The sequence below is a fragment of the Sphaeramia orbicularis genome, chromosome 12, assembly GCF_902148855.1.
Source record: "Sphaeramia orbicularis chromosome 12, fSphaOr1.1, whole genome shotgun sequence".
In the NCBI taxonomy this organism is placed as follows: domain Eukaryota; kingdom Metazoa; phylum Chordata; class Actinopteri; order Kurtiformes; family Apogonidae; genus Sphaeramia; species Sphaeramia orbicularis.
In genome coordinates, this window is record NC_043968.1 from 23712258 (window position 1) to 23740039 (window position 27782).

The 27782-nt window shown below is 39.4% G+C and overlaps 1 protein-coding gene across 12 annotated transcripts in view; it reads right to left on the reverse strand.

Moving 5' to 3' along the window:
- Nucleotides 1-27782, reverse strand: part of osbpl8 (oxysterol binding protein-like 8) — an 87663-nt gene that overhangs the window by 19690 nt on the left and 40191 nt on the right. For 6 of the 12 annotated variants that reach the window (XM_030151076.1, XM_030151074.1, XM_030151075.1 and 3 more), the window contains exons 3-6: nucleotides 24982-25018; nucleotides 22818-22988; nucleotides 2050-2123; nucleotides 926-1006 (exon numbers count right to left, since the gene is read on the reverse strand). In XM_030151076.1, the coding sequence (XP_030006936.1) occupies nucleotides 926-1006; nucleotides 2050-2123; nucleotides 22818-22988; nucleotides 24982-25018 (363 nt within the window). Of the gene's footprint in view, nucleotides 1-925; nucleotides 1007-2049; nucleotides 2124-13480; nucleotides 13923-19213; nucleotides 19507-22817; nucleotides 22989-24981; nucleotides 25019-27782 lie in introns of those variants that run through there. The other 6 variants (XM_030151084.1, XM_030151080.1, XM_030151077.1 and 3 more) reach the window with 3 other exon arrangements.

Genomic DNA, 27782 nt, shown 5'->3' on the forward strand with positions numbered 1-27782 from the left:
ATGACATCCATCTTAAAGCAACACCTGGTATCTTCTGACTGCAGCATGAATTATCTGCCGCATGTTCATTCTATCAACACACAATGCTCCCTGCCTCTACTGGTGTATTATGTTATGAAACGGGATGATGAAGGTGCCACTATCATTTTTTTATCTAAAAATGTAGCACAAGTTAAGACAGAGTTTAACAACAGTACGCAATATGGAGCACATAACACTAGGGGTGTAACGGTGCACTCATTTGTACTGAACTGTTTCGTCTGGGGTCCTCCGATATAATACGGAGGTGTACCGAACAAATACATGTAGCCTATGTGAAGAACGCAAACACTAGGGAAGCAGAGTGGACACAAGCAGAACCCACGTGCAGAGTATAACAGAGGCATAGAAGTCAGGTTGGACGTTCAAAGCATGTTAAATTTCACTTTCGGTTTTCAGTATGTTGCAGCTTTGTGGCACAAAAGAGTCCACAGGTTCCTTTATAGCAAAGAGGTTTTTATTTTTTAACTCAAGTTGGCAAAATCAAGTGCACCTGCTCCTCTTCTTACTGTGAGGTCACGTTCACAGCACCTCACTGTGAGGCGTTCAAAAATACTCAGTAAATTACAGTGTTTGCCATAAATGAACACTGAACATTCAAAAATACAAAAATATATAACATGTGGGGTGCCTGTTAACGCACAAATGACTGAACAATGTTTTGTAGAAATGTCCTGTGTCCCACAGGTAGTTACGGAGTGCACCCCCCACACACACCCCTTCCCTGTACCGAAAACGTATCGAAAATGTATTGAACTGAAGAACCCTGTACCAAAAAACCCTGTACATAACACTGTCCATATAAGGGTATTTTTAAGGCTCATTATGCCTGTACTGAGAATCATGTCCTGATATGCAAGGCTTAAGCTGATTTAACCTCATTTACCTTAAGAGACTCTTTCTTGGTGAGCTTCCCTCCAGACGCTGACACATCTTTGTCTGACCCATTGTACAGCTTTGTTTCAGACTGTGGAAAAACAAACACAGTGGGAAAGTTTAATCGTAAAAAATATCTTTGTCCTTTTTGTTAATCCAATAAATGGATCTTGTTTTACTGCTGTGCAAACTGCTCCGGATAAGGTCATTTACTAAACAACTAAATGTAATGTGGAAGTGCTCCCTACTTAATGGGAAATCTATTTTACAAATAATACAATCAATTGACTAAGGCAAAAGGAGAACATTAAATCAGATGTTTTCACAGCCACATCAGTGGGAAACAGCATTTCCTCAAGCCTGTTTGGTAGCCCAAACTTAGCACAGTTAGTAGAATGACATCTATAAATGCCAGTGCAGGTGTGTGCCTGCCAACCTCCTCACAAGCCAATTGGACTGATTTCAGGTAGTGACGGACGGGGATGTGTGGGCGTCTGAAAGCAGGTCTACTTAAAGCCTTAAACGCCCACAGACATGGACTGAGAAAGACCCATAATACATGAAAATCAGCCCCACAGCTCAAACTGTCTGTTTAAAATCCTTTTTCTGTTCAGAGGCTTTACACAAAGTTTCCTTTGGTGGGGGCTGCACTGATTTATGTGACAACTGATAGAAAAGTGTCACAGATCTGCTTCTCTGTTGTTGTTGCCAGTCTTGATAAGACAAGTCCACAGTTAGGAATATATCAAATCTTGCTTCAGGGAAGACTTTCTGTAATCACTGGAATGAATATCCTGTCATATTGTACTGTGTTCCTTGTTTTCTGAAAAGTAAATAAAACTGCTGTGACTGAGGCAGACTCAAACACCCACATGTGTACAAATGACAACATATTTGATATGGACCAGACAGAAAAACTACAAAGAAGGGCTGATTTTGGATGTTTGTTAATAAATGTTTGATGCATTGCATGTATATGATGTGTGACTCATCTCAGTGTAGGCTACCAAATGCCTGAGGCAAGACAAGGAAAGAGATAAAACATATGCAATGACTGTCATATTCTGTGGTTTCCTTAAAACACAAAAGAAAGAAGCCAATCATTACTACACACAATAGCAAATCTTTTCTTACCTTGCTCTTAGAAATGGAATGTGAGTCCTCTTTCAAAGGCAGAGGCAAAAGGTCCTCCTTCACCCTCTCAAACCCTGGAGCAAAAAACACAAGAGTATGAGGACACATTCGGCCCATCAGTATGTCGCTGATAATCAGGACATGGCATGTAAACACAGAGCAATTACTCTTAATTTCAGTAGACAACTGAGTAGTTCATGCAACACAAAAACATGAGTCCTCAGTTGACTCCTCCTCCCTCTGTAGCACTGATAAAGATGTGTTAGTGAAATGGTCAATAAGTTAAACAAACCTTATCAACTGAGCTCAAATAATCAATGATGTAATTTTTCAAGCATACTCCGGTTGTATCTGGTGAGGATTTGCTTTCCATGAAAAAACTAAGAAAATATTCACCCATGGTAGGACTGAGTTTCTCTCAGGAAATGGGTTTGTGAAGGTGTGAGCACTTTTGTCTGATCTTTCTGAAGTCAGGAATGACCATTGAAAGTTAAATCTAATTTCAACCTGATGTTTCTAACCAGTGACTATCAAACAGACCACAGTCACACCGTCACAGACTAATACCTGGGTTACGAGGTTGTTTACCTTTAATCCTTTCATGTCCTGCACTGATTAACTCTACATATTGTGTATTTGGATCCATCTTATTTATTTTCAGAGGTGTTACTATATGACAGTTGTTTATCTAAAATTGTAATTGGCCTTATATAATATTACATAAAGCTATAATAATACTGAAATTAAACTGGAGATGCTTTAAATTACTTTCACTTGGGAAACCCCACAGATTCAAGTTTATCTTAAAGGTTAAGGTTAAAGGTCAACTTACTTTATTGTCCACGTAGGGAAATTTGGTTTCTGCATTTAATCTAGCCTAAAACATACACACAGTACCTAGCATTAGCTTTATCAGTTAGCATCACCACATAGCATGAGCAACAACAGGCCAATCAAGCACTAAATTTACAATAAATGTCTGAAGAGCCAACCACAATCCCATGACATAATGTCACAGGAGCAGTTGTCCTGACTGACTGGAATCAAGCCACTGTTAGCTGGCGTCTGTCTGAACCTCCTAATCTGAACCGAGCTCAGGCCATAGGTAAGTTGGCCGGTGAAAGGAGGTTCCTAGCTTTAATCTATTAATTGGCTAGAGGACTGTGACTGTTGTACACAAAGAAACGTCATTTACTGAAACACTTAATCCCAGCCCACAGCCCACAAAGCAGTTTCAGAGAAAATCCTTTGTGTGTTTCACTGGAGCAGTGCATTTGTGTTCTTGATGCGTATTTGTGTGCCAGTGTCTAACAAAGACATATAACCTCAGCAACAGGTTCCCCACGGAGATCCCAGTGGAGGGTGGCACTGAAGGTCTGATGGTAACAGAGAGCCTGTAAATATTTGATGCTTCCTGTGACCTATCCACAGGCCATCAGTATTCAACACAGAATGAATTAACAGTTGCTTTATTTCATTACAATGAGATGTGATATGTATAACACTTGGAGAAGAACAGCATTTTGTTTCATTACAGTTCTGCACTAGTTCCCTGTATAATAGTAATCTGCATGTGGTTATTTGCTTGGGCATTTGTTAAGGTAATGACTTCTATTTCAAATGAAACAGTAGTCAAAGTATTTTGTGTATCATGAAATATTAAATGTCCATTTATCCACAAAGAAAGTGAATGAAACCAACATAGTTCCTAACAGTGCATAGGAGGGAGAACTTTTCCTTTAACTACAGTGACTGGTAATAAACCTTCATCAGTACAGTGATGAAATACAACACTTTTAGGTCAGATCAAGTAAAAGCGAACATCAACATGAAAACGTAAATTTACACACATCATTTATCAAGTGGGCTCATTTTTTAGCTAAAGATCTCTATTTTATGGAACTGTTATTCTTTTTAAAATACCACTTGTAGATAAAAAAGTTACAACTGATTTTTATCAATTGTACTTTTTACATCATAGCCATAGCTCGAATTTGACACTAAAAATTATATCACAAAAATTTGAAAATTTATTCAATCTGTTGATTATATAGATGATTGTTGAAGTTTGAAAAACTAGATTTTCATTATTTTGTGAATATTATTCATATTTATGAGTTTGGACATTTGTGAGTTGCTTAAAAGACCCTGTCCATGTGCTACCACTAAAATGCCACTTTTAATTTTCAAGTTACTTATAATTCAGATATTTGAGTGAAACTTTCAGAAAGGAATGATCTTTTGATACATTTTGGGTGATGCATACGATGGTAAGGAGTCGTCCATGTGTTACTATGGCAGCCTGTCCACATGTTACCACATTTTCATTTAAATAAAACAGAGACTTTCAATATTTTACTCCAAAATTTATTTACGGCATAGTTGAACATAATATCTAAAAGGTTTTGTCCTACTTATATCAATTTCTGTCGAGAACCGCATGTCTTGAATGTTTGTATAAAGCTTAAAAAAACTGATGTCTGTTTCAAGTCCATGTGTTACTGAGCAGTAATTTGACATTTTTCACCTAAAAATTTTATCTCCCTTAATGTTAAAATGCTTATAAATACCTACTCAAATATGTATAATACATGCCTATAAATTAATCTGATTACATGAGACTGTTGAACACAAAACGTGTCCACATTCTACTGCTTGATCAGACCCTATTATGTAGATTTAATCAAAGAATTGCTCTTTGCAGCAACAAGAGGGCAGTAGGTCCACTACGGTTTAGAGTGAGACTTCAACAACCGTGGGCTGCACACAATCATGTCGGTTTAAAGAACACTTCAGCTAGCCGAATGACTGTTGGATGTCAAACATTACGCCTCTACCACTGGCATCCATGAAATCAAAAAACTAGACACAACAAACTTTTCTTCCAACTCACTGCGTCCAACGACCAATCTGTAAAGTGGTACGGCAAATCTTTGTCTTCACTGTTTCAGTGCAGCTTTAGTTCCAGTTGCACATTCTCTGAAGTATCAGACCATCTGTGCATACTTGACAGATCTCCATGCCAACCTCAGCCAACTTCAGCTAGAAAACAACTCAAGGGCAATTCAGCCATTATAGAAAGTCACAAGAGGTTATATGACTCATTGTTTTTGTCCTGCTCTAGGTGGATATGGCCCAGAGTACAAGATGGAAGATAATAGAAGATTTTAATTCATTTAATTGGTATAAAACAAGTTAGATCAGACACTAATGTTTAATAAGCTGAACTAAACTCATTCAGATCCATTAATAACAACACAAGCCCCAGGTCCTGAACTCACTAATGATGCAATTTATAATAAAGCAGTCTAATCACTCCAATATAATCGAGTGTCCTGTTTTTATTTAAGACTGGCACTTCAATGGCACAATAAAACTGAGTCCACATATGCACAGACTAGAGATAGATTCAGGAAAAAATATGCATATATGCATGGAAACCTTTATTGTGATGCTCCCATACAAGAAAGCAGTCTACATTCAGTCATGACATCAAATATTGAAGATATTGATCTGATTCTCTTGTTGGATAAAGATAATATGATGAAGACCTCTACGTGACTTAAAGGGGTCATATTTTGCTAAACCCACTTTTATTGGTCTTTGGTACATTTATTTGTGTATTTGGACCCTAATAGTTCAAAAGTTTGAATTTGAACCCTCCAGGTGCTGCAAAGCTATCTTTATATTCCTTTTGGCAAAAATTGAGTGGATTTCTACAACCCGGTTTAATTCCTTCTTACTTTGTTGTGTCTATAACTAGTTACATCACAACATTTGCACATATGAGGTCAAGACTTCCAACAAACATTTCTCTGAGTACGACGTAATTGTTTGTCAGCAGCAGCGGTTGTAGTCCATACTGAAAATATGTCCAAACTTCAAGCCGATTCCCTAAAATGTTCAGTTGTTGGTTGAATGGGACAGAGCAACACAGCCAACATCCTGGAGGGGGTGGGGCCTGAAGTGGCTCATGTGCATTTAAACAGCCAGTGCTCAAAACAACCTTTCTTGTGTCATTACTCAGAAATAGGGCTGAAGATGGACATGTGGAGTTGAATTAATGAAGAATACAGACCCAAGCATAGCATTTACAGTTTATGTAGACCACAGGGAAATGTTGTAAAATGCAGAATTCCATTTAAAAAAGCAAAATATCACTCCTTTAAGAGCATTGACTGTTGGGTTACAGATGTAAGGGGCTTCAGTCACCAAGACTGTACAACTGGGTAGTGTTTGACTAAAGTAACTCCTACATTAGATCTATAAGAAAGACATCAATAAATCCTGGCAGAAACATTTGATATGTGCAACGTTGGTGTTCATTGTGAACAAACAGATTTCCTTTACCTCATGATACTTGAGAAACATCAGTGTATAGTGTGATCAGACTGACCAGGAACAGTCAGTCAGTGAGAACTGCACTGAGCACACCCTTATTACAATGATAAAGGCACATTTTAGGGCACCGTGGTGGGATATCTGCTCAGATGAGTCATCTTTCACCATATTTTTCCACCAGTAGTCAAGTGCATGTGAGGGAAACTAATACATACCATGCTTAACGATACTTTACACATACAAGGAGAGCTCTACATAGAAATCATCCTTAGAAATTATTAATAAGGCTATGAGCTACAGTAGAAATCTCTTTAAGGTATTTCAATTCTATTTTAGGCCATGAGATATTTGTCAAATTCTTTGATTGTGTAAGAAGAAAAAGACAATGCCAAGGCTTAGAAGTGGGTTTTATAATACAGGCTAAAGTAAAAGTTTGTTAATCCTCAGCCGTGCAGATCAGTGTGTGAAGCCACAAGGAGATTTAAGGCACAGCATTTCACAGAGAAGTATGTGCATGTGCTGGGATTTGGAAAGGTAGGTGTACATCCTTTTTGAAATGAGGATCTATTATTCTCTAAACTGGCACTGTTAAATTTACACACTAAAAGGCTGCTAAAATAACTGAATGTTAGCTGTACAATATAGTACTGACAGCTCTGCATCTTTTACAATGAAAAAAATAGTATACTGCCATATTAACTGCAAGTGTTTTCCTTTATAAAGTAAGGCTTCAAGGAATGCAACAAGGATCATCTGGCCAAGATTATTGGCCTGTCATAAAGATGACACAACACTGTTGACAGACGCCACCGGGGCTGGCTAAGGTCAGAGCCCATACAAGGATTATTCCACAGAAGTGGATGTCTCTGTTTTGGCATTTACATGAAACTCAAATCCTAAATTATCCATCTTAAGAGCTCTGCCCCATATAGTTGCATTTTAATGTGAAATGGCTTAAAGAGTAGCTGCCAGTGACATGTGGTTAAATATTCACTGAGCATAAGCGTCATGTCTATCACCCAGAACTGCAGCCAAATTCACAAAACTTGGCAGCAACAGAAAATCCATCTAGAGCAGAGGGATGAAGATCAATAAGAATTTAAATGTCACAAAATATACTTGTTCAAAAACTGCAGATTCAGTTCTGATCCTCTAAATGTGTGTGGTGGTGTATTTACCTGCAGAGACCCCGCCCTCTGCTTCTATTTTGGGCAGTTGGTTTGTATCACCAGTCAGAGTATCAACAATGCAGTGACTCCAGTTACCTGGTTTTATATCGTTTGTGTTCTATGTTACAGGTATGTCTGAGACATGACTCAGAGTAAAGCACACACAGATTTATTGAATCGCCTTATCCTGTCAACTTAAAAGACAGGAGTATGTGTGCATTCACTTACAACATTTCCATGGAGCTGTGAGAAAGTATGGGGGTCTTTATCTATGGTTTAAACCACATCTGCTGCGACACAATCAGAAAATACTGTCTTTTTTTCTGACGGCCAAAGTTTGAACAGTCTGTTTACATAAAACAGCAAAGAAATCCTACATGTTGATAAGACTTCATTAAATCTACATTTTTTCACATCACTTAGTTTCCAAGGCCATGTTTCAACAGCAAAATCTAACCAGTGAATGAAAGCTTGAAAGTGACTGAGTGTATGTGTGTCTGGGCTGACGTAGGATGAGACTCGCGCCTCTCTGCAGACTGACCGGGATATTTGTCTGTAAAAAAAAAACTGGGGCTGCAGTGATCTCGCTCTGCATCAAAGATCACAGACAGGAGAGATAGTATAGAAAAAAAAGAAGAGTCATGCCTCGCCGGTACACAGTAATGCTGTGCGTCACAAAAAAAATCTAGTCTAAACCAGCTATAGCCTAACATTAAACAAATGTGCAACAGAGTACCAAAAATATAAGGTCAATTATGTATGACTAGCACACTTTACTGCTGTGCATCTTTATTTTACATATGTCTATTCTACCCTCACCTTCAGCTGTAGCGTTGTAGTATTCAGCACACACCCCTGAAATCCTCCCATTTCACTCCAGTTATGATTAATGCAACACTGAATCATCATCTTGTCTTGCTGGAAAGCTGTAAGGCACTGCCTGCAGAGGTGCTGCCGTTAGCCCAGCTTCCTACTACACCTCACATTTAACAGTTTTCATTAAAGCAAATTTCATCTCATGCTCACACTGTGACTTTTGAAACCACAGGTGATATATATATAAAATTATTGCAATAAAGGTTTTGTTTTTGAAAAAGGTGAAAAAATATCTCCAACTGAAACTTCAGATAAGTGCTTCCTCCGAATGAATTCTCAAAAAACTCTAAATGAATCCGGCTCTTTCTTTGTTGCAATAAATTAATATTTCTCCAGATATACTGCTCCTTTACTTTATCAAAAATAATATCCATTTTTTATATAAACCAAGTGTATAAGTGTTTAATTTAAGTTGTTATTCCTATTTTGTTGGTGGATATTGAACATAAATAGTGTGTGATTACGATCAAGAAAACTGTTTTTGTCTCATGCATTATCTTGAGGTCATGCGCCGGGGCGGGCGGGGGGGGGGGGGGGGGGGGGGGGGGGGGGGGGACGACACATGATTAAAATTATGAATTGTCCATATCCATGACAGAAAAATCTAGATTTGGTTTATTTTTCCTTGCCATATCAAGCCCTACTCAAAGGCAGAGGACAACTTTTTTTCTGGCTGCTGCAGAATATTTTGTATGAATTATTAAGGTTGCCATGGCAACAGGTGACCTGAGAACAACAAGTAAAGGAGAAAGCCCTCGGCCCAGTTAGTCTTCAAAACACATCAATTTTAGGGAGGAAATTGTCTGAGCATTTGTTACTTTGGAAAACTTGCCATGGCAACATCATCTTTGCTACCAGGATGAGGTTGAAAAAGTGGAAGACAGATGAACACACACAGGCGTAAATCTATCAAACTAATGTGATTAAACTCAAAGAAAAACCTCTAGATTTAAAACAAATATATACGCCTTCCCTTCTTAATGCTACATACAGACAGGTGACATGTTTCGATGCGTGCTGGGACTGATTATATAAGTCTCCGAAGTCTACTCAGGTTTTCCTTTATTTTTTTACCTGTTTGCACAACACAGGTGTTCTTTGCACCACTTCTTGTTTGTAATCAAACACCCAATCGTTCCCAAGGTTATCCGCATACTCTGACACTTCACTGAATGTTCCCACATGTAGTACACCGATTACTGCTGACCTCTAGATAATTAGATGATTCCATCTAATTATCAACCACAGGACTCTGCTTTTTCCACTCTCTTCTTCACTATACAATGGTCTCATTTTCAACCTCTAAATCAATTTTACTTCCAGTTAGTTCCTCACAGAGATGGAGCAAATATAAACAAACAGCACAGAGCAGACAGAGAACTTGATCGATGTCAAAGAATGCACCTTTTCATTCAAGGGTACATAATCGGTAGTAATTATACAATGAATAGAAAAAAAGAGTGTATTTGAAGGTTATCTTGGTGGTTCACAGACGTAAGTATCGATGTATGGATGCGTCAGCTCAGTATTGTCCTTCAAATCCAGTTGTTACTCAGACTGTAAATATACATGGATCAAGGGAAATAAACTAAAAAAAACTCTGGTATCATATTAAAAAGGTTGCACTTTTACTCAGTCTGCACCCAGTCAGCTTGATGAGACAGAAGCACATTGTCTCTTGGAAGGGGTGTTATTTCAACCAGGATGTGTCTGGATGAGAGGGGGGCACATTAGGTGGTTGTATTACCACGGCTGCTGCTTTGTGTCTGAGCTCTATTTATAGTCCACCGGGGCCAGGTTCGTGTGCACTGTCAGTTCCTCGCTCCACAGTAAAGTCTACAGGCAACAACCTGGTGCCCCATTGTCTGATATTTTAGAAGAACCTATAGGGCTAAACTGCCATTTGTGCTGATGAAAATAGTATCAGAAAAAATACAGCAACAATTGGCAATCAAACAACTATCACCACGGTCAAGTAACAGAAAGAGGAGAAGAAAGGTTCCTCAGATTTGAAAGGAAAACAACATTTAAGAAGGTGGAAGTAAATATGAGTGCATGTTTACTTAAATATAACTCAAATTAGGAAAAGGAAAAGGAAAATGTATGTCATTTTATATCATAGTAACAGACATGGGCTTAAGCCCTGGATGTTTTGGCAGTAGCCCCGGATCTCCGAGCACACCGTTAGTTGTTTTTTTTTTTTTTAAATAAGCATATGAGTAAATACATGTCCCCTTCATCATTGAAGAGAGAGAGGGAGAGAGATGTATGGGATGGAGAACAGGGTGGGAGGCAACTTTTCAAACCCTCTTGGCGACTTTTAAAAAAAAAAAAAAGGCAACAAGCACGTCACCGTACTTACAGAGAACTCCCCCCATTGGTAAATTTTTGAGCCCTGGATATTTGAAAGTCCTAATGATGCCTATGGTAACAGGTATAAATTCTAAATTGTCATTTCAGTAGAGAAATTGCATAACTTACCATACTGTACCTAATGAAAACTAACAACACTGGACTTCAAAGACTCAAACTACTAAATAAATAACAGTATGAATTCAGTCAGTGCACTGTTAAAAGAAATACACATGCACATTGTTGACAGGTTCTTCAGCTGCATTTGGCAAACCAGTTTAGAGGTGCAAAAAACACCACCAACTGTCGCTCTCACATCACGTGTGAACATGTTACACAGTCGTAATGCCCAAATCATGTTACTTTGCTAAGCAGCTGGATGGGTGAGGATGATTTGTTAAATATATTACTACCCCTGCTTCCCATACTATACTGCACTGATAGCTCCAGCTGCAGACACAATACTGCTCACAGTCAGTGATTGGACACATGTATCCTGCAGTAACACGATTTCAAACCCCCAGTTGTATGTCAATTAGCTGAAGAAAATTAATTGGCAAGCATAAATAAAGCAGAGGCTTTGACAACATTAAAGTATAGAAACTGAAGCAGACTCTTCTTCCATGAGTGATTTTCTATGGAGGCACATCCACAATAAACATCTACATATTATAGCAACGCAAGAATCATGTCTGCAAACTCCACTGTGAAGCCTATGTCGGTATAAGCATAAACAAATGGGGGGCTGAGTAGTGCAACCAGCCTGCACCAGCCGTCAGATACAGTCTCTATATGAAAGCTAGACCCTGTTACAGCAGAGTATCTAAAATAAAGATGAATGAAGCAGAGGCTGCAGGCTGACTGCAAGACAAAGATGTGACTCAGACTACATACTGCAGTTCCATTTCATTGGCTGCAGGAGAATCAAGTTTACAGGGCAAATAGTGGGCTTGTAGACAAAAAGGTCACCAGATAAAACACTCAGATGAGGCAAGATGATGTCCAACATTTCCCCCTACACTCAACAAGTGTTGTTGAATTGTCCTTGAACAAGGCTCGCTGAGTTGCTCATTAGCACACAGCAGAGGCCTGGAGGTGAACCAGGTGCTGTGAGTCCGCATTAGTGTGGCCTTGTGATGGTGCAAAATATCTTTGTGCACAGTCAGCCTTTCCTGAATAATAAAGGTTAAAAACAAATGCCTGCAAAGGCAGAGCAGGGAGCATCCACCCTCCCAAAGCTCCTGTGGGTACAGTATCTACAGGCCCTACGGCTGCCAGCTGTCAGCCTCCAGGTTTCTGTCCTTTATAGCATCACAAACAAGAGAAAAACACAGAGGAAGTGATTTTACAAATGAACACTTGACAGATTTAATCCTAAATGTCCTGTGGGATTAGGTGTACTTCTAAAAACGAGGATTATCACTACTCTCTCATAGACGTATCACTGGAACCTGAGTAAAGCCAAAGCAGCGGAGTTGAGGCCTGAGCGTTCCACATTCAACACACTCAACACTTTCACCAGCCAGATAGACCACGGAAGTTTAAACTTCTGTGGTCTATCTGATTTATTCTGGGATACACAAGAGCTCTTGAAAATAAGGAGTCATATTAAGTGATTTCGTATTTTCTGTTGTATACCATCTAACATTGAATGTTGATGCCTGACATAAATGAGCATCAGTTTTTTCTGAATGCTTCATTTACAAACACCAGATGTAAGTGTGTCACGGGTGAATGTTAATCATCATGTCTTCCAGGCCCAGCGCACAAATTAAATATATTGTCATATCCAACAAACTTTGCAGATTGTAGTTGCCTTATTAATACCTTTCTTGTATGCCGGTTAGCACATGACTGGCTAAATCCCTCATTACATTGAACAACTTACAAGTAAAGAACATGCACTTGAATAAAATTCTGTGATCTTTGTTACTCAAATATACAAGGATGAACCTGAAAAGTTTCTGTATCAAAGAAAGAGAGAAAAACAAGGTAAATTTAACTATGTTAATTGGCTGTATTTGTGTCAGGAGCCAACAGGGCCAAATTTGTGAATGATGTCCAATCAGAACAAACTCAGCTTTTTTGGGGGGGGGCTCCTGAAGCTACTGCTTCAGACAGGGACCAAAATAAGGGGAATGCAAAAGATAAGTATTTTTGTACCTGCAAAATATGACAAACTATTACATTAAAATTCTACACTAAAAATATGAAACTGATAATGAAGGTGCCTCACAGCTACGACAAAGTAAAATGCAGTATATTTAGCCTATACAGTGATGACAGAGACATGAGATATAGTTGTTATGATACCTTAAGATGAAAACTTTCTTTGGCTAAACTTGCACCTGCATACCACTGACAATAACAATCAACATGGTTGTTATTGTAGAAAGTTTAGAACAGAGTCATTTCTCTAAAACTCAAGACAGAAAAGACCTCTCAGTGTGAAAGTAGTAGAAAACGATTCATCACTCCACTAATAAGCACAGGAACAAACACCTTTCAGACACATCACCATCAAACATCTGCTCACAATCTTGTACAAGAAACAATCACTTCACTTGTCACAGCCACCGTTACATGGTTACTAGTCTATCACGATGCACAATTACAGAATCTACTAATAGGCCAGCTCTGCTTCTCAGTAAGGAGCTGCAGCAAACCCCCTCTGTGCATCACTGTAGACCCACCTGGCAGCGCGAGGGGTGACAGCTCGTTATAGCCCCCGAAGGAGGCATTGCGGATGAGTTTGCGTCCGTCCGGGTGTGGAGGTCGCAGAGAGGATGTCCCGCCGCATGTGGAGAAGCGGCGGCGGCTCAGCAGGCCCTCCTCCTTCATCATGGGGCCGGCAGAGGGGTCCCTCGGTGGGTCGGCGGGTAGGTGGATGGGTGCCAAGGAAGAGGTGGGGATGGAGGGGGGGGACTAGTAAGGAAAGTCAAGGGTAGGATGTGAAGGGGGGTCGGGAAACAGTCCGATCCGTCCCACGCAGCTAGTGAGCCGAGCGATATGAAGCAACCAGCACACAAACACACATCCACACAGAGCAGAGGAACTCAGATGTCAGACATGGAACCGGCTCTGTATGCTGCCTCCCTCTACGCCTCCTCCACTCGACTGCTGCCTCTCTCCCCTCTGTGAGTGCGTATGAAAGCAGCAGCCTGTAAGTACTTAATAATGATAAGCTGAGCCCCTCCTACTCCCTCTCCTCCGGATGGGTAGGAGAGCTGCATCTTAGCTGGAAAATACTCCCTTATGTTCCACATCTCACCACTTGACTTTTTTGTTTTTTGTTTTTTTTTGTTTTTTTTTTACACTGTTCAGCCAATCTCCTGCAACACTTTTAATTCATTATTTCTGATTAAAAAAGAGACGCTTCATCAGCTTTCAAATGTTTTTCAAGGCATTAGTCATGGAGGTGGCATGTCTGTGATGTTCGTGACGCTTGGTCGAATTCTTAAATGTCGCTTCAGCTGAATTTAGTTTAACCAGTCCCTGCTATGACATCAATAGCGGAGAATCTGGCTGAGATAAGTGTGACTTTTCTCACTCAGTTGGGGGCCATCAACAGCTTACATTCTGGGTGAAAACTTAATACTTCTAATTTGGACATAATACTCATAAAAGATATTTTTAATGTAGCTGTGAAAATTCATCAAGCAGGAGCTCAATCGGCTGTTGATTTATGGCTCCCAGCTCGATCAGTCTTAGGACCACTAGTTTCAGCAAAATAACATCAGGGTTTGGGTTTAGTAACATCTTATACATTTAGAAATGTGGTTTCCAGATCATACAACCTACTCCCTTTTCTAAATGGGGATCTCAGGATATTTTCAAGTTATTTGTAACTGAGTTTAAAAGTCCAGAGCAAAATATGCAGGAGGATCTAACTGCAGAAACGAATTATAATATTCAGAATGACACTTCCATTATTGTAATATGAATGGTTGTGTTTTCTGTCTTTTCCCCATTTTAGAGCAAGTGGCATCCAGCATTATGATGCATTATTGCCACCTACACTATCTGAGTGTTTGCGTTGGTTTCAGTCTCCAACTTCACTGCTAGACGTCTGTAAACATCAAACCCTGAACCTTTGATTGCAGCTTGAACTTGGTGAGAAGACAAACTCATCTAAAGATCCATTTAATGATATTTAGATGTTCTCAGCACTTAATTCCATGTATGCTGTGCTACTATGTGGTACTGGCTCGACACGACTCGGCTCGGCCTTTTTGCGTTTCCATGACGTAAAAGAACCTGGAATCTGGTACCCGGTACTATTTTTTTAGTACTTCCTTGACCAAGGTTCCAAAACGGGTGAAGAGATACCAAAATGTGATGTGTAAACACTGCAGACCACTGATTGGTCAGAGAGTTGTCTCTGTGTCACTGCGTCATTAATGCGCAACCCACCATTTTTTAAAAAAACAGATTTGGAAGTTTACAGTAAATATACCGGTAGGTTAAGCCATAATGACAGCCCGCAAAATTACACCGTGGTCCGCCGAGAAGGTCCAGACATTTCTGTCCTTGATGGCTGATGAAAACATTCAGCGTGAGCTTGACGGGGCAACACGCAACGAGCAAGTTTAACAGCAACTCTCTGAGCAGACGTCACAGAAGTTATGCGAAGTGTCGCTATGACGACCAGGTATTCTAAAGTTGGTGGTATCCTGTAATGGAAACACTCTCCAGGAATAGTACCTGGCACCCAAGTCGAGTCCAGCTGGTATCACGTAGACGCAGCATTAGACTAACAGCTGAAATTAGTTCCTGAGCTTGGAAACAACAGTTTTTAAAAAAAAAAAAACAACAAATGTAATGTATCTGCAGAACAGAGGGGTGGATGGGTTTGGCTATTGCCTTTGTACATCATACATTTGTCATCACACAAGTGTAAATGCCCCCTGTCGCTGCAGCACTGTTGCACAGACTGGTGCAAGCTACTTTTATTTTTTCCTCATTTACAGAGTTAGGTGATTCATCAGTTGGATTTCAGTTAAATGGGACATATTCTGTGAATTTGACAAAAGTGTATTGGATCAGGATCACTTGCTCTAGCTGTTCTATGAGTCTAAAGTTGTTCTAAGCTTTATAAAGATGTCTAAAGATTATGATAAGTGGTGTTTGCTGGATTGTAATGGATTTGCTGCTGGTGGCATTGACTTAAACCACCTCTGGTCCATGCTGAAAGCTAAATTCTGAATTCACTGATGATGCTGATGACAACAGGGGAGATCATCACCTCTGAATGAAAGCCGATGAAGCATCTATCAAGTGGGCCGTGAGGCAACTACACCTCAAATCCTGCTTTGTAGAATACTCTAGGCCAGTGTTTCTCAAACTGTGGGGCAGGCCCCCTACTGGGGGCATAAAGACCTTTGGGGGGGGGCATGGGATCACTCCTGGGTGTTTTCTTTTTTCTTTTCTTCCGGTTAGAACATGTAGGAGGTGGAACTAATATTTTAGCGTTGGAGCACCCTGGACTCATTTTAGGGATGCACATTAAACCAATCTACTGCCATGGTGATCTGTCACTAGACTAGATAAAGAGTTTAGGTTTGGAGAATGCACAAGGATTTGATTGGAAAAGAAACATGGGACATGTTTCTATTTTTTCACAGTTTGTACTTTAATGTTCTGAGATGTGCAATGGAAACGGGCTCATGGCAGCCACTGATACTGTTAAAATGTTCATCTTTGTTACCAAAATGTATTTGTTCTAAAAAAAAAAAAAAGTAACTTTATTGTCATACTTGTAAGATAATTGTACATTTCCTATTTTTATTTGGAAAAATATTGTCTGAGGGAGCAGTCTTGTTGAGTTTATTTGTATTGTTCAAACAAAAATCTAAGTTGTTTTTAAACTGAACAAAAAATTATTCAAGGAAAAGCAAAAAGTATTGTTACAATACTGATGTTTCATTTGATAAAAGTTATAATTGCACCACTGTTACAGTGTTGTTGGAGATGAGGGGGACCTGGAGATTTTTCATCCTTCAAAGGGGGACCCAACAGTAAAAGATTGAGAACCACTGCTCTAGGCTGTTCTTCAATGTTAAAGACATACAGAAGAACTCGTTGATAAAATAATAAGATTTCTTCTAAAACCCAAAACTGTAGTTAATGCTTAAGTGTAAACCTTTCTTAATGAAAGTTAATGTGAGAAGAGCAGAAAAACGTCACATAATTGTCCAACCAAACTGCTCCTTAGAGGCACAGTTTGTAATCTACATTCACAAGCTACACACACAGACATACACATGGGCTCTACTGAGGACAGAAACCTGGACTTTATGCCAACACTGCTCCAATCACCCTGTTATATTTATATTTAGTCAAGGTCTCCAAACATATAGGTAAAACTCTGAGCAGGAAACAAATGAAAATGTACTTAATCCTAGTAAGTGTATCTGAAGTATTTTAAATTTCATCAGCTCCATATTCTGTCACTAAAGAATCAGAATTTACATAAAAAACAGACAGTCAGCTGATGTTCTTACACATTGCACCTGTTCTTCCTGATCACCTTTCCTCATGTCATCCCATCTCTCTGTCCCCCGTTCCTGGTTTTTCTCCTCTACAAATTCATATAATGAAGTGCAAACACCTCCTGAAACAAGTCTTTAAATAGTTTAAATGTCAAATGCAGTTTGAAGTGACACTGGCTATAAATTACTTGCCAACTCATCTGCAACACATGTATGAATCCTACTCTATTGTGGAAGTAAATGTTGTCTGAGGCAAGACGAAAACAAAGAGGTTCTTATTTTGATCTATTTTAATGAATTTAAATATTATTATATAGATTATCATACTGACTGCTAAGTTTGGGGCTCTGAGGGATAATGACAGTTATTGTCATAGTTTATGTCAAGAGGTAAGAGATTTGTAACAGGACTGTGCAAGGACCCCAGTGGTTACTGTATCTGTGCAGAAATGACAGGACAGGCTGGGCATTAGGCCTTATCTTTGAAATCCAATCTGGGCTACACAGTGTCTGCTGTTGATTCGTCACAGTCCAGTGACATCTCCATCCACCTATCACCCAACCTGCCCTATTACCCTGCTAGTCACTTTAGCTGACTAGCTCCTTTTCTGCTGGCGTCATGGCAGACTTACCTATCGGCAGCCTACAGACACTTAATCCCATAAAGCTCCAGCTAAAAAGGCAAACACTTGCCGCAAAACAACAACCTATGAAGTAACTGATGAAACCGAAAGTGATAAATCTGCAGCCGAGCCCCGCTGGCTCAAACATGCTTTAATTAAAGCAGATAATTAGGATGTGCTGAATGTATAACTCAAATCCCAGAACTAATTAACCTGTTTGCAGAAGAAGTCAATTTCTGCTTTTCCAACTCCATTTGAGAAACATGTTCCAAGTATAGTTATAATCTGGGACATTTTAAAAGCTATTTCAAGTGAATTTAGAGCTAATCTTCTTAAAAACTAACACTAAAGACACTAAATGATGTTTTGCACTAATCTATCAACTAAAAACAAATACAAACCTAACCTAGAACCATTCACATGTGAGACCTAGTGTTACGCCTGTTATCAATCTGTTCAAAATGTCATTTTTTTTGATAAATGTTTGATATTTTTGTAATGAGTAAGTAGAAAGCTGCACCCTCCCTCGTCTAAAAGCATTCCTGCCATAACGTTATGTGGTGTCATCAGTTAAACTTACAAATGTGAGCATTGTTTGAACATCAGCTCTTTCAGCTTAACTGGTGGATGGAGTTACAGCCATGTCTCAAGTCTACTTGTTCCAGTGCTTTGTGTCTCATGTGCATCAGGTGAGCTGTTGTGAGGTATAGGGTGTGCGACTATGACAAACAGGGGACTACAGAGTAAGGCATTTACCTGCCCTTTGCATGCAGACATGACAGTATATTTTGTTTGATAAGTCTATAGTGTCAAAAAAAAGACGATACAAAGTCAAATAAACTTGCAAGCAAACTGCATCAGTCAACAAAACTACAACCAGAATATGCTACAGACAGTCTACAACATGGTCACCCACCAATGTAATGTATCTGAAGCCATGCGATACAGACAGTAGGTCACATGCAGCCAAACATGTCTAGTCTTATACAAATGCTACAAGGAGACCCTGTAAGCCTGGGATTAGCTTTGTAACAAAGAGGCTTTTTGAGCACAGGCCTTCATACATCACCTGTACTATTCCTCTCCTCAGACTGAAGGATCTTGTTTCTGTCCACATGATAACTTTGGTATGCTAAAGCAATTTCATGTCAGTGTGACATTCTGTCCTCATGAGAGCCCACACCTAGACAAAATACTAACACTGTAAACTACAATATAAACCAACACCAGCTACTGTGTAAAATTAAAGTGAAAAGGTAAAATACTAACAACGTAAACACATCTTTATCATTCAGTACTAATCCATACTGTACCTTGTTTCCCCTGAGGCTACAGCTTTTTAAAAAGTGTCCCAAGGTCAAGTGCAGATAGCAGTGTATTCACCAGAACCATACTAACAACGATGGCTGTTTAAGTTCCAAATACTGTCAGTCCACAGAGGCCTTTGGCCTTCTGAGCAGAGCTCAGGACCTGGGGCCAAGATATTGTCCATCATGCAGTCCTGTAGCCCCTGTACTTCCACAGGCTCCTTGTTATCTACGGTTCATATCTGTGCTGTCAAGTCTTGTCCCTCTTAGTGCTCAGGCCTCCCAGCTACTCATTGGATGAGAGCATAGGCAGAAGACGGAGCACCGGATTGGCCCAGCCCCCTCAGTGTTGTTAACCCCGTGTGACGGGGCATAATCCCTGAAGCTGAGTTTAAATCCATGCTGACCCCACCTGCTCTCTTGCTCTTCCATTCCCGTGCTTTGCATCTTTCTCCTCCGTTCACCTTATTTACATTCCATTTTCCATTCATTTCTTTGTTTTTAGTTTCTTTCTCAAGGCTCTCTGTGTTATTATGTGTGTTGTATCATTGTCATTCTCCGCACTCTTCACTCAAACAGACTTTTTGTTTACCTGGAAGAATGACAACAAGTCTGGGAAAGGAGGTTAAAGCGAGAGCAGCCTCAAAGCCAATTGAAGAGGCCCTGTCAAACAACCTCCCAGTTTATTTTGGTTATCAGTGAGTCATAAAGAAAGCCAGACTCAACTGACAGCCGGACTCCAGCCCTGGTGAGGTTTGTCTGGTTTGTGCGTATGTGATGATGTAACAAAACTCAGATTAAACCAAATAATCCAAACCACATACCAACAACATTATGAAATCAGACAACATAATGATAAATAACATTTTGCTAGATATGAAATCTATTACAAACTATTATCTCTGCTGCAGCCAAAGAATCCCTTAATGGAAAACTTAACCTGACAAACTGTGAAATCCACGTTTTTTCCAAAATGAGTCATATGTACATATACATTTACACATATATACATATATATATATATATATATATATATACATATATGTGTGTGTGTGTGTGTGTGTGTGGCAGATAAAGACGATAAAGTGGGTTCAAAAAATGAAAATATATATATATTCATTTTTCACAGATTAGAAATTATACTAATCTAAAACTAGAACACAGTACCACCATGAGAATCTGTAACTTTACCAACCTAAAATCCAAGAAAACTGCATTTTATTTCCACAATGTAAAGCAGAGTAAAAACAAACCAAAGAAATCTAAAAATCATTCAGTATAAAAACTTCAAATATGATACACCTCTCGCTGTGTCCCAATTAGAGTTGTCCTTGGAGAAGGTTGAGGAACAATCTAATTACTGGCTACAGACCATGTACACAGCCCCAATTACACACTTGTGCATTGAGGATAATCACTTGTGCTGGTCACTAAGAGGTGAAGTCCTTCTCTCCTGGGGTACAATCAAGTATAATTATGTCTGAACAAGACAGTTATGAATCATCTCAAAGAAATTCTAGGAATTTTATGTTTTATGGGGAGTGTTGTCAGGTTAGCTGCATAATTCACAATAAAAGTACAGAAAAAAAGGCATTCTCACACATTAGCTGTGAGTGCTCACAGCAAGTCCCACAGCCCAACACTCAAATTCAGAAATAAATTTTTCACAGCAGCAGTCACCACCTTATGACTCTAAAGTCTCAGTGAAGCACAGTTGACTCTTATCATTGACTCATAGTCATTTAGAGCCTAAAAATGAGCCTAACAAGAAAATGATTAGAACTTAAATCAAGAAAAAACAAATCAGACCTCACCCTAAAACCACTTTGATGCACTTTTATGCCTTGAGCTTCTTCAAGTGCAAAAGTGTTTCCATGGATACTCTGTACAGGGCTACAGGGAGTCTTGGGTCAAGACTAACCATTTGTGCATTCTTACTGACACTCAAACGGACTTATGGTTAAAAGATGATGTTTCTGGGTAGGCTACATACCAATGGGGACAGGCGTACCTTTACTGAATATTTATGATGCATAAAGATACAATTACCCACAAATGTCTAGAAGCCAGACAGAAGTGCACCAGTGAAAGCTTTTATTAAAAACCAATACAGGTGATTGATTATACAGTTAGATACATGAAGTGTATGAATGCATCAGATTCAGAGACGTTGGAAGAGAAGTAGAAGAAGGTCTATTACTCAGTATTATGTGTAGTGTGATGTTCAAAGGACACTATTTTTATTGTGTTAATGGTGCTCCCTCTTCTGGTATGAAGACGCATTACAGTCACATTGGCATAACTAGACCCACACACATAGATTGTCATTCCAGTGGAACATTAATGCTTTGAGGTCCCCAAAAATGTGCCCAGGATGTTGAACAATCAAATGTAAAAACCAAAATTAGATTTCTGATGAATGTAGCATACCATTGCCATGATGCTGTGTAAGAGTTCCATTAGAGTGCATTAAACCCGCCCAAATCCAGCAGCAACACAGCATCCACAAAGCTTCAAAGTCATCTCTCACCTGTGACACTGATAGGTCAGAAGCTCTATACTAGTCAGTTGTATCCACAACCACTGAGCTAAATACTGTTTACAACAACCACACTTTCAATACTGACAGCCATGATTTGAAGGTTGTCTTAAGCAAAACTTCATTAAGCAAAACTAAATCTGGTGTTAGAAACCACATACGTTCTTAGCTCCTCAACATAAGGTAACAAAACAAGAGTAAACTGTTTGACTTCAAACAAAACAGATAATATTTTATGTCAAGAAAATCTTGCAGCGCAACTATGGCAGACAATCCACAAGGGGGCAGTGTAACACAAGGACAGTGTTCAGCAGCCTGCCAGTTATGTAAGAAACCAGTCTCATCTACCCCTAAGCTTAGCTGGATCGGTACACATGCAGTTTGGTTTGATCCTGATGGAAGGATGGTCAGTAGTTCGCATTGATGATGTTAGCATTACATGCAATATTAACACTCGGATTATAAACTTATACACGTTAAGATGCTCAGAGTATATATAAAATTATATCAGGTTCAGTGGTGCATACAGTGTAGAAGTGTATGTTTACTTCTACAGTATATGTTTACATTTCATGGAGCTCTTATCTGTGCAGGTAAGAGTTTATCAGCTTGTTCATACGCTGTATGACACACCTCAGCAGCTGCAGTCTGTGACCTCTCTGCTCTACAGACCTTGCAATTATTTCACAACCAATTACTCATTTTTTTCCACATTTATGAAGAACTGAAGCTCATTGCACAATGCTAGTATTTTACTGGAAAACATGAATGAAATGAAATAAGAGGAGATTGCCTTAAAGTCCCACAAGCATCTGTCATGAAAAAGGATGGATTCTGTGAACCACTGGTAGGATTTGTATGAGAAACTGACAAAAAATTGTTTAGTACATTGACATCAGTCTAAACCTGAGAGGGAAAATGTATTTTGTTTCTGTTAAGTGTTTCAAGACTTCTGAATATGACTAGTACTGTTGTAAACAGTACCGAGGACCGTCCAAACCACAAAGCGGATCAGAACACATGGACACTGAGCTACAGTGACCTTCTGCGTTCAGAGTGCTTGTATCTCACCGTGACTGTAGCTGACCCCTGGGCTGAGGGCAGAGGGGCTGGCGGCGTGCTCCCTGCTCGGCGTTTGGAGGCCTGCCTCCTTCTCCCTCTCCTTGTCCCGCTCCTTTGCCTGGCGTTGGCTCATCCTGCCTGGCGTCAGAAGGACGGTGTCATCACCGCTCACTACGGCAGCTAAACAAAGGAGACATGCAGAACAGATGAGACATCAGACATGTTCTCATCTCACTTAAAATCAGACAAAAACACTATAGAGACCTCTTGAAGGTTTATATGGGAAATTGTTTGTGAATCTGTTAGTTGCTGCCATTTTGAAAAGGACACCCTAAAGGAAGAATCCATAAAGACTCTGCAGACTATTAAAATATCGGCTTGGAGAAATGTCTGGGATTATTTACACAATTCTGGCTGGAGTCTTTGCCCAGTTCTTCCTCCAAAGAAAAACATTTTTCATGACAGTGTATAATGTTGTAAATGCTTTAATATTAAGTGATTTCAGTACCACACAGAATATAAACCGGGGCAGTTACAACATTATCTTGTTGAAACATTTGTAGATGTTTTGTTGCTTTTTCCAGTGGTATTGTTCCAATTTGTAATTGTCCTATGCTTTATTGTATGTTTATTGACGCTATTGATGTTATTTTCTCTACTTGCTAACTACTATCCACAAACCCAATCACAGAATGCAATTTAAATGGGGGATTAGTTTATAATAGCTGCTGGTGATGTCTTCTAAACACAGATATACAGATCTAATATTTATTTTAACAAAATGAGATCCTGTTTTCTTTTTCCTAACTATATTGTGTAGTCCTTCTTAATTTCATGTACACTCTAGCAACCATACTTGCTCTACTCCAAATGTTATTGAAGATATTCATATTGGTAAAGCCCTTGCAGTTGAAATACATCAAGCCAGGTGGCAAAAAAGAATTAGGAAGGCGCAGTGTTCAAGGCTGCTCATGAATTGACTTGTATAGCTGGTAGTTATTCCTACTGATGAAATGTAAACTGAATCACAAATTCTGTTAAAAAAAAAAAACACCAATGACAAGAGTCAAAGCCTCCAAATCCTCTTGTTATAACACATCCTCATGTGCACGAAAACATACAGGATACTCTAAATACAATGCACATACACAATCTATGATAACAAAGCCAATGTATAATCAGCCAATGTATAATCCAGATCATAATCCAAGCATAGTGAATCCTCTCCTCTCAGACAGCAGTGTGTGTCCAGTAGGTGATTTGTGCTGGACATGCGGATGTACATGCAGGTAAGAGTTTATCAGCTTGTTCATACGCTGTATGACACACCTCAGCAGCTGCAGTCTGTGACCTCTCTGCTCTACAGACCTTGCAATTATTTCACAACCAATTACTCATTTTTTCCACATTTATGAAGAACTGAAGCTCATTGCACAATGCTAGTATTTTACTGGAAAACATGAATGAAATGAAATAAGAGGAGATTGCCTTAAAGTCCCACAAGCATCTGTCATGAAAAAGGATGGATTCTGTGAACCACTGGTAGGATTTGTATGAGAAACTGACAAAAAATTGTCAGTGTATAATCAGCCAATGTATAATCCAGATCATAATCCAAGCATAGTGAATCCTCTCCTCTCAGACAGCAGTGTGTGTCCAGTAGGTGATTTGTGCTGGACATGCGGATGTACATGCATTCATAATATATAAATCCTGACAGACGTGAAGTGGATGGTGAGCATAGCAAAGCTGTCAGTGCTATAGTTTCTGTACAGATACAGCTGGTCAGAGCCAAGGATTCCTAAACAACAGTGGGAAACCAGCTGGTGTGTGAGACTGTAGGAAGTGGCGTTACAGCCTTGCAGCCTGACTTACATTAAAGCATCCGAGAACAGACAAATCCAAGAGGAAAACTGACGTCAGAGAGGCTATAGAGTATTCTAATTCTGCTGTATGACAATTCAGTAATGAGAGGAGACATTTGCAGGTGTTGGAAGAGACTTTTTGCCATCAACACAACAACAGCAGAGAAAACTGTCTGATATACACCCAATGTGATTGGCTGTTTAACCCAACATGAAACACACAGACCTCCTCTGGTTTTGTCTCCCCCCTAAATACCAGGCCTGGCCTTGACTTCCCTGGCCCTACCTCTGAAATGTCACTGGCTTACCGGAGGTGGCATGGTGCTCTCTCAACTCTGCATGGTACTAGCAGGGGACGGGGTGGACCCGGAAGAAGAAAAAGACAAGAGAAAGAAAAAAAGAAGAGGGGGAGACAGACACAGCAAAAAAAACAAAAAAAAAACAACAAAACACAGGGAAGAAGGAATGGGATGTGATGAGAGTAGTGAGAAAGAGAGGGGTTGAGAGAGTGTATCAGAGATTTTGGATAGGGACGACAGGAGGGCAAAGGGGAGGAGGGGGGCATCCGCCATGTGTTGTTGACCAGATGTTGGCAGAGGTAGGTTTGCGTGCAGCGGGGTTCAGGCATCAGCATCAGCAACAGCAGCAGCAGCAGGAGAAGCCGCAGCCACACAGGACCAAAACAGAACAAAAACAAAACAAAAACAGGAGACAAGAGACAGACAACAAAAGAAAAAACAGACATTAGTTTAACCAAAAAATGTTAACGGAGGACTTGACACAGAACTGACAACAGACTGGGGCAATGGAGACAAAGGGATTGGGTAATACATAGGGAATAAATAAAGTGATAATACCACCACTAGACAAACACACGCTTACTCTGTTTTACTTCTAACAGCCAAAAGATAATTACTCTTAAGTTATCGTTCTAAAGAAACCAATTGGATTTCACTAGATGTGAAGGGAAATAAAGCGGAATGTGTTAAACTTAGTCTTCTTTAGTGTTTATTTAGTCATAATTCTTTTACTATGAATTCATCTACTGATTATAGAACTTCCTATCACTTCACATTCAGTTTCAAATTCAAGCAATTACAATAAAGACAATAATCACGTGTCTTCCTATATTTCAAACGATTCAATATAATGGTTTACAATCAGTTTTTCAACGACAGTCTGCCACTGAAAAGTGAAATTCCAGTTCTAACAGCAGCAATAAGACCTCTGATGACCTGATGCTGGGTTTTGGTAATACACAACTCCTTCTACTTCTTCCCATGCAACAATAAACAGCTAGACAAAAAGTAAACAGGCTCATGTTATACTTCCCCTCCTTGTATATAACATGCAAACAACACACCAGCAGAATTCTCCTCATCTTTCCACAGGGAGAGGCATATTGTTTGTCACAATATTATAAAAGTGAGTTAAACCAGTCTAAATGCAGACCCATAAAAATATAGATATTATGTTTATTAATTTCCCCAAAGAGCCGTCTATCCAGCCACTACAGAGGAGAGTACGGTGAAGAGTATTCAGTTGGCTGCAGACTGCAACCTCATCACTAGATGCAATAAACATAACAACAAAACCTTGAAGAAAATCTCAATCAACATATAGTGCACCTATCTGTACACCTTCAGCGGAAAGTGTGGATATGTGACACCATGGTCATACCTAGAACACGGCAGGATTTCTTTAATCCTCAATCAGACAAAACACCACCACAGGGAGCACAGTAAGGGAGGACACACACACACACACACACAAAAACAATATCACTGATTGGCTATTATTCAGTTAATCAGGAAAAAGAAATCTAATTGGTAAACACTAATTGGTCAGAGCAGCAGCCACTGTCTGAGGAGATACACAACTTTAAGAGCTGTTTACAACAATAAGGATTAGGAAACTGTCACTTAACGTCAGAGATGGATTAAAACGGCTTTGTGAAGAGAGTGTTTTCTAAGTTAATCTTGGCTGAGCTCATTGTCTCACAGTGTCACAGCACAGTTACACTTTGGCCACTCCCACTGTGTTGCAAAACACTGATTTACAGTCATGGGGGCAAAGACATCATAAGAGCTTGTGACTGGATGGATGGCATCATTCCTAGATAGCTTGCTCTAAAAAGTCAAGGGAGTTGGACTATTTTCTGCTTGTGTTGTTTGTACAAAAATAACCATGGGGTAAGGTTGCTGTCAAAATATTTGTGTGCATAAGAGAAATGTGTGCATATTAGTCTATAGTTGTGCAAAAAATTAATATCTGTAAAGTCTAGAATGAGTTCAGTTGTATATAAAATGTATTTTGTGTATTTTATCCGTTAGAATACAAATGAGTAAATTTTGACAACAAGAATTACAAACACGAAATGTAACTTTATGATTGTGCTTTCTCCATTATGAATACGAAGTCACCAGTGTGACTGTCAAAAATACGTCACTACTTCACAGGCATTATTTATTAGAGCAGAGGATACATGGATTCCACAGATAACGCATGCCTTCAGGTTCCTTCTCCATGGTCAGAACAATGTACAAATAGTTTGAATTGACCTGATTTCATTCTCTGACTTTGTCGGCCATCTTGTGATCCTGCCTGATCTTGCCTTGATCTTGCCGCAGAGAGGGAACCTGAACTCATGTGCAGTCTGTGGAATCCATGTATCCTCTGCTCCATAAATAATGCCTGTGAAGTGGTGACGTATTTTTGACAGTAGAGCCATGTTGGTGAGTTCGTATTCGTGATGGAGAAAGCGCAATCGTAGAGTTGCATTTTGTGTTTGTAATTCTTGTTGTCAAAACTTTTTCATTCCTATTCTGACAGATAAAATACACACAATACAATTTATGTGTGATTGAACTCATTAAAGACGTAATCTTTCTTTTTTTGCACAACTATATTTATTTTTGCATAACTATAGGCTAATATGCATGCATATATGTCTTATGCACATGAATATTTTGACAGCTTCCTTACCCCATAAACAACACCCACTTCATCAGTGCATCAAACATATCCTCAATTCGATTCAACAAGGGACCAACTTTCTGATGCCAGTGTGTTTTCATCTGCCAAACTGACAGACTGACGTGTGTTGCTG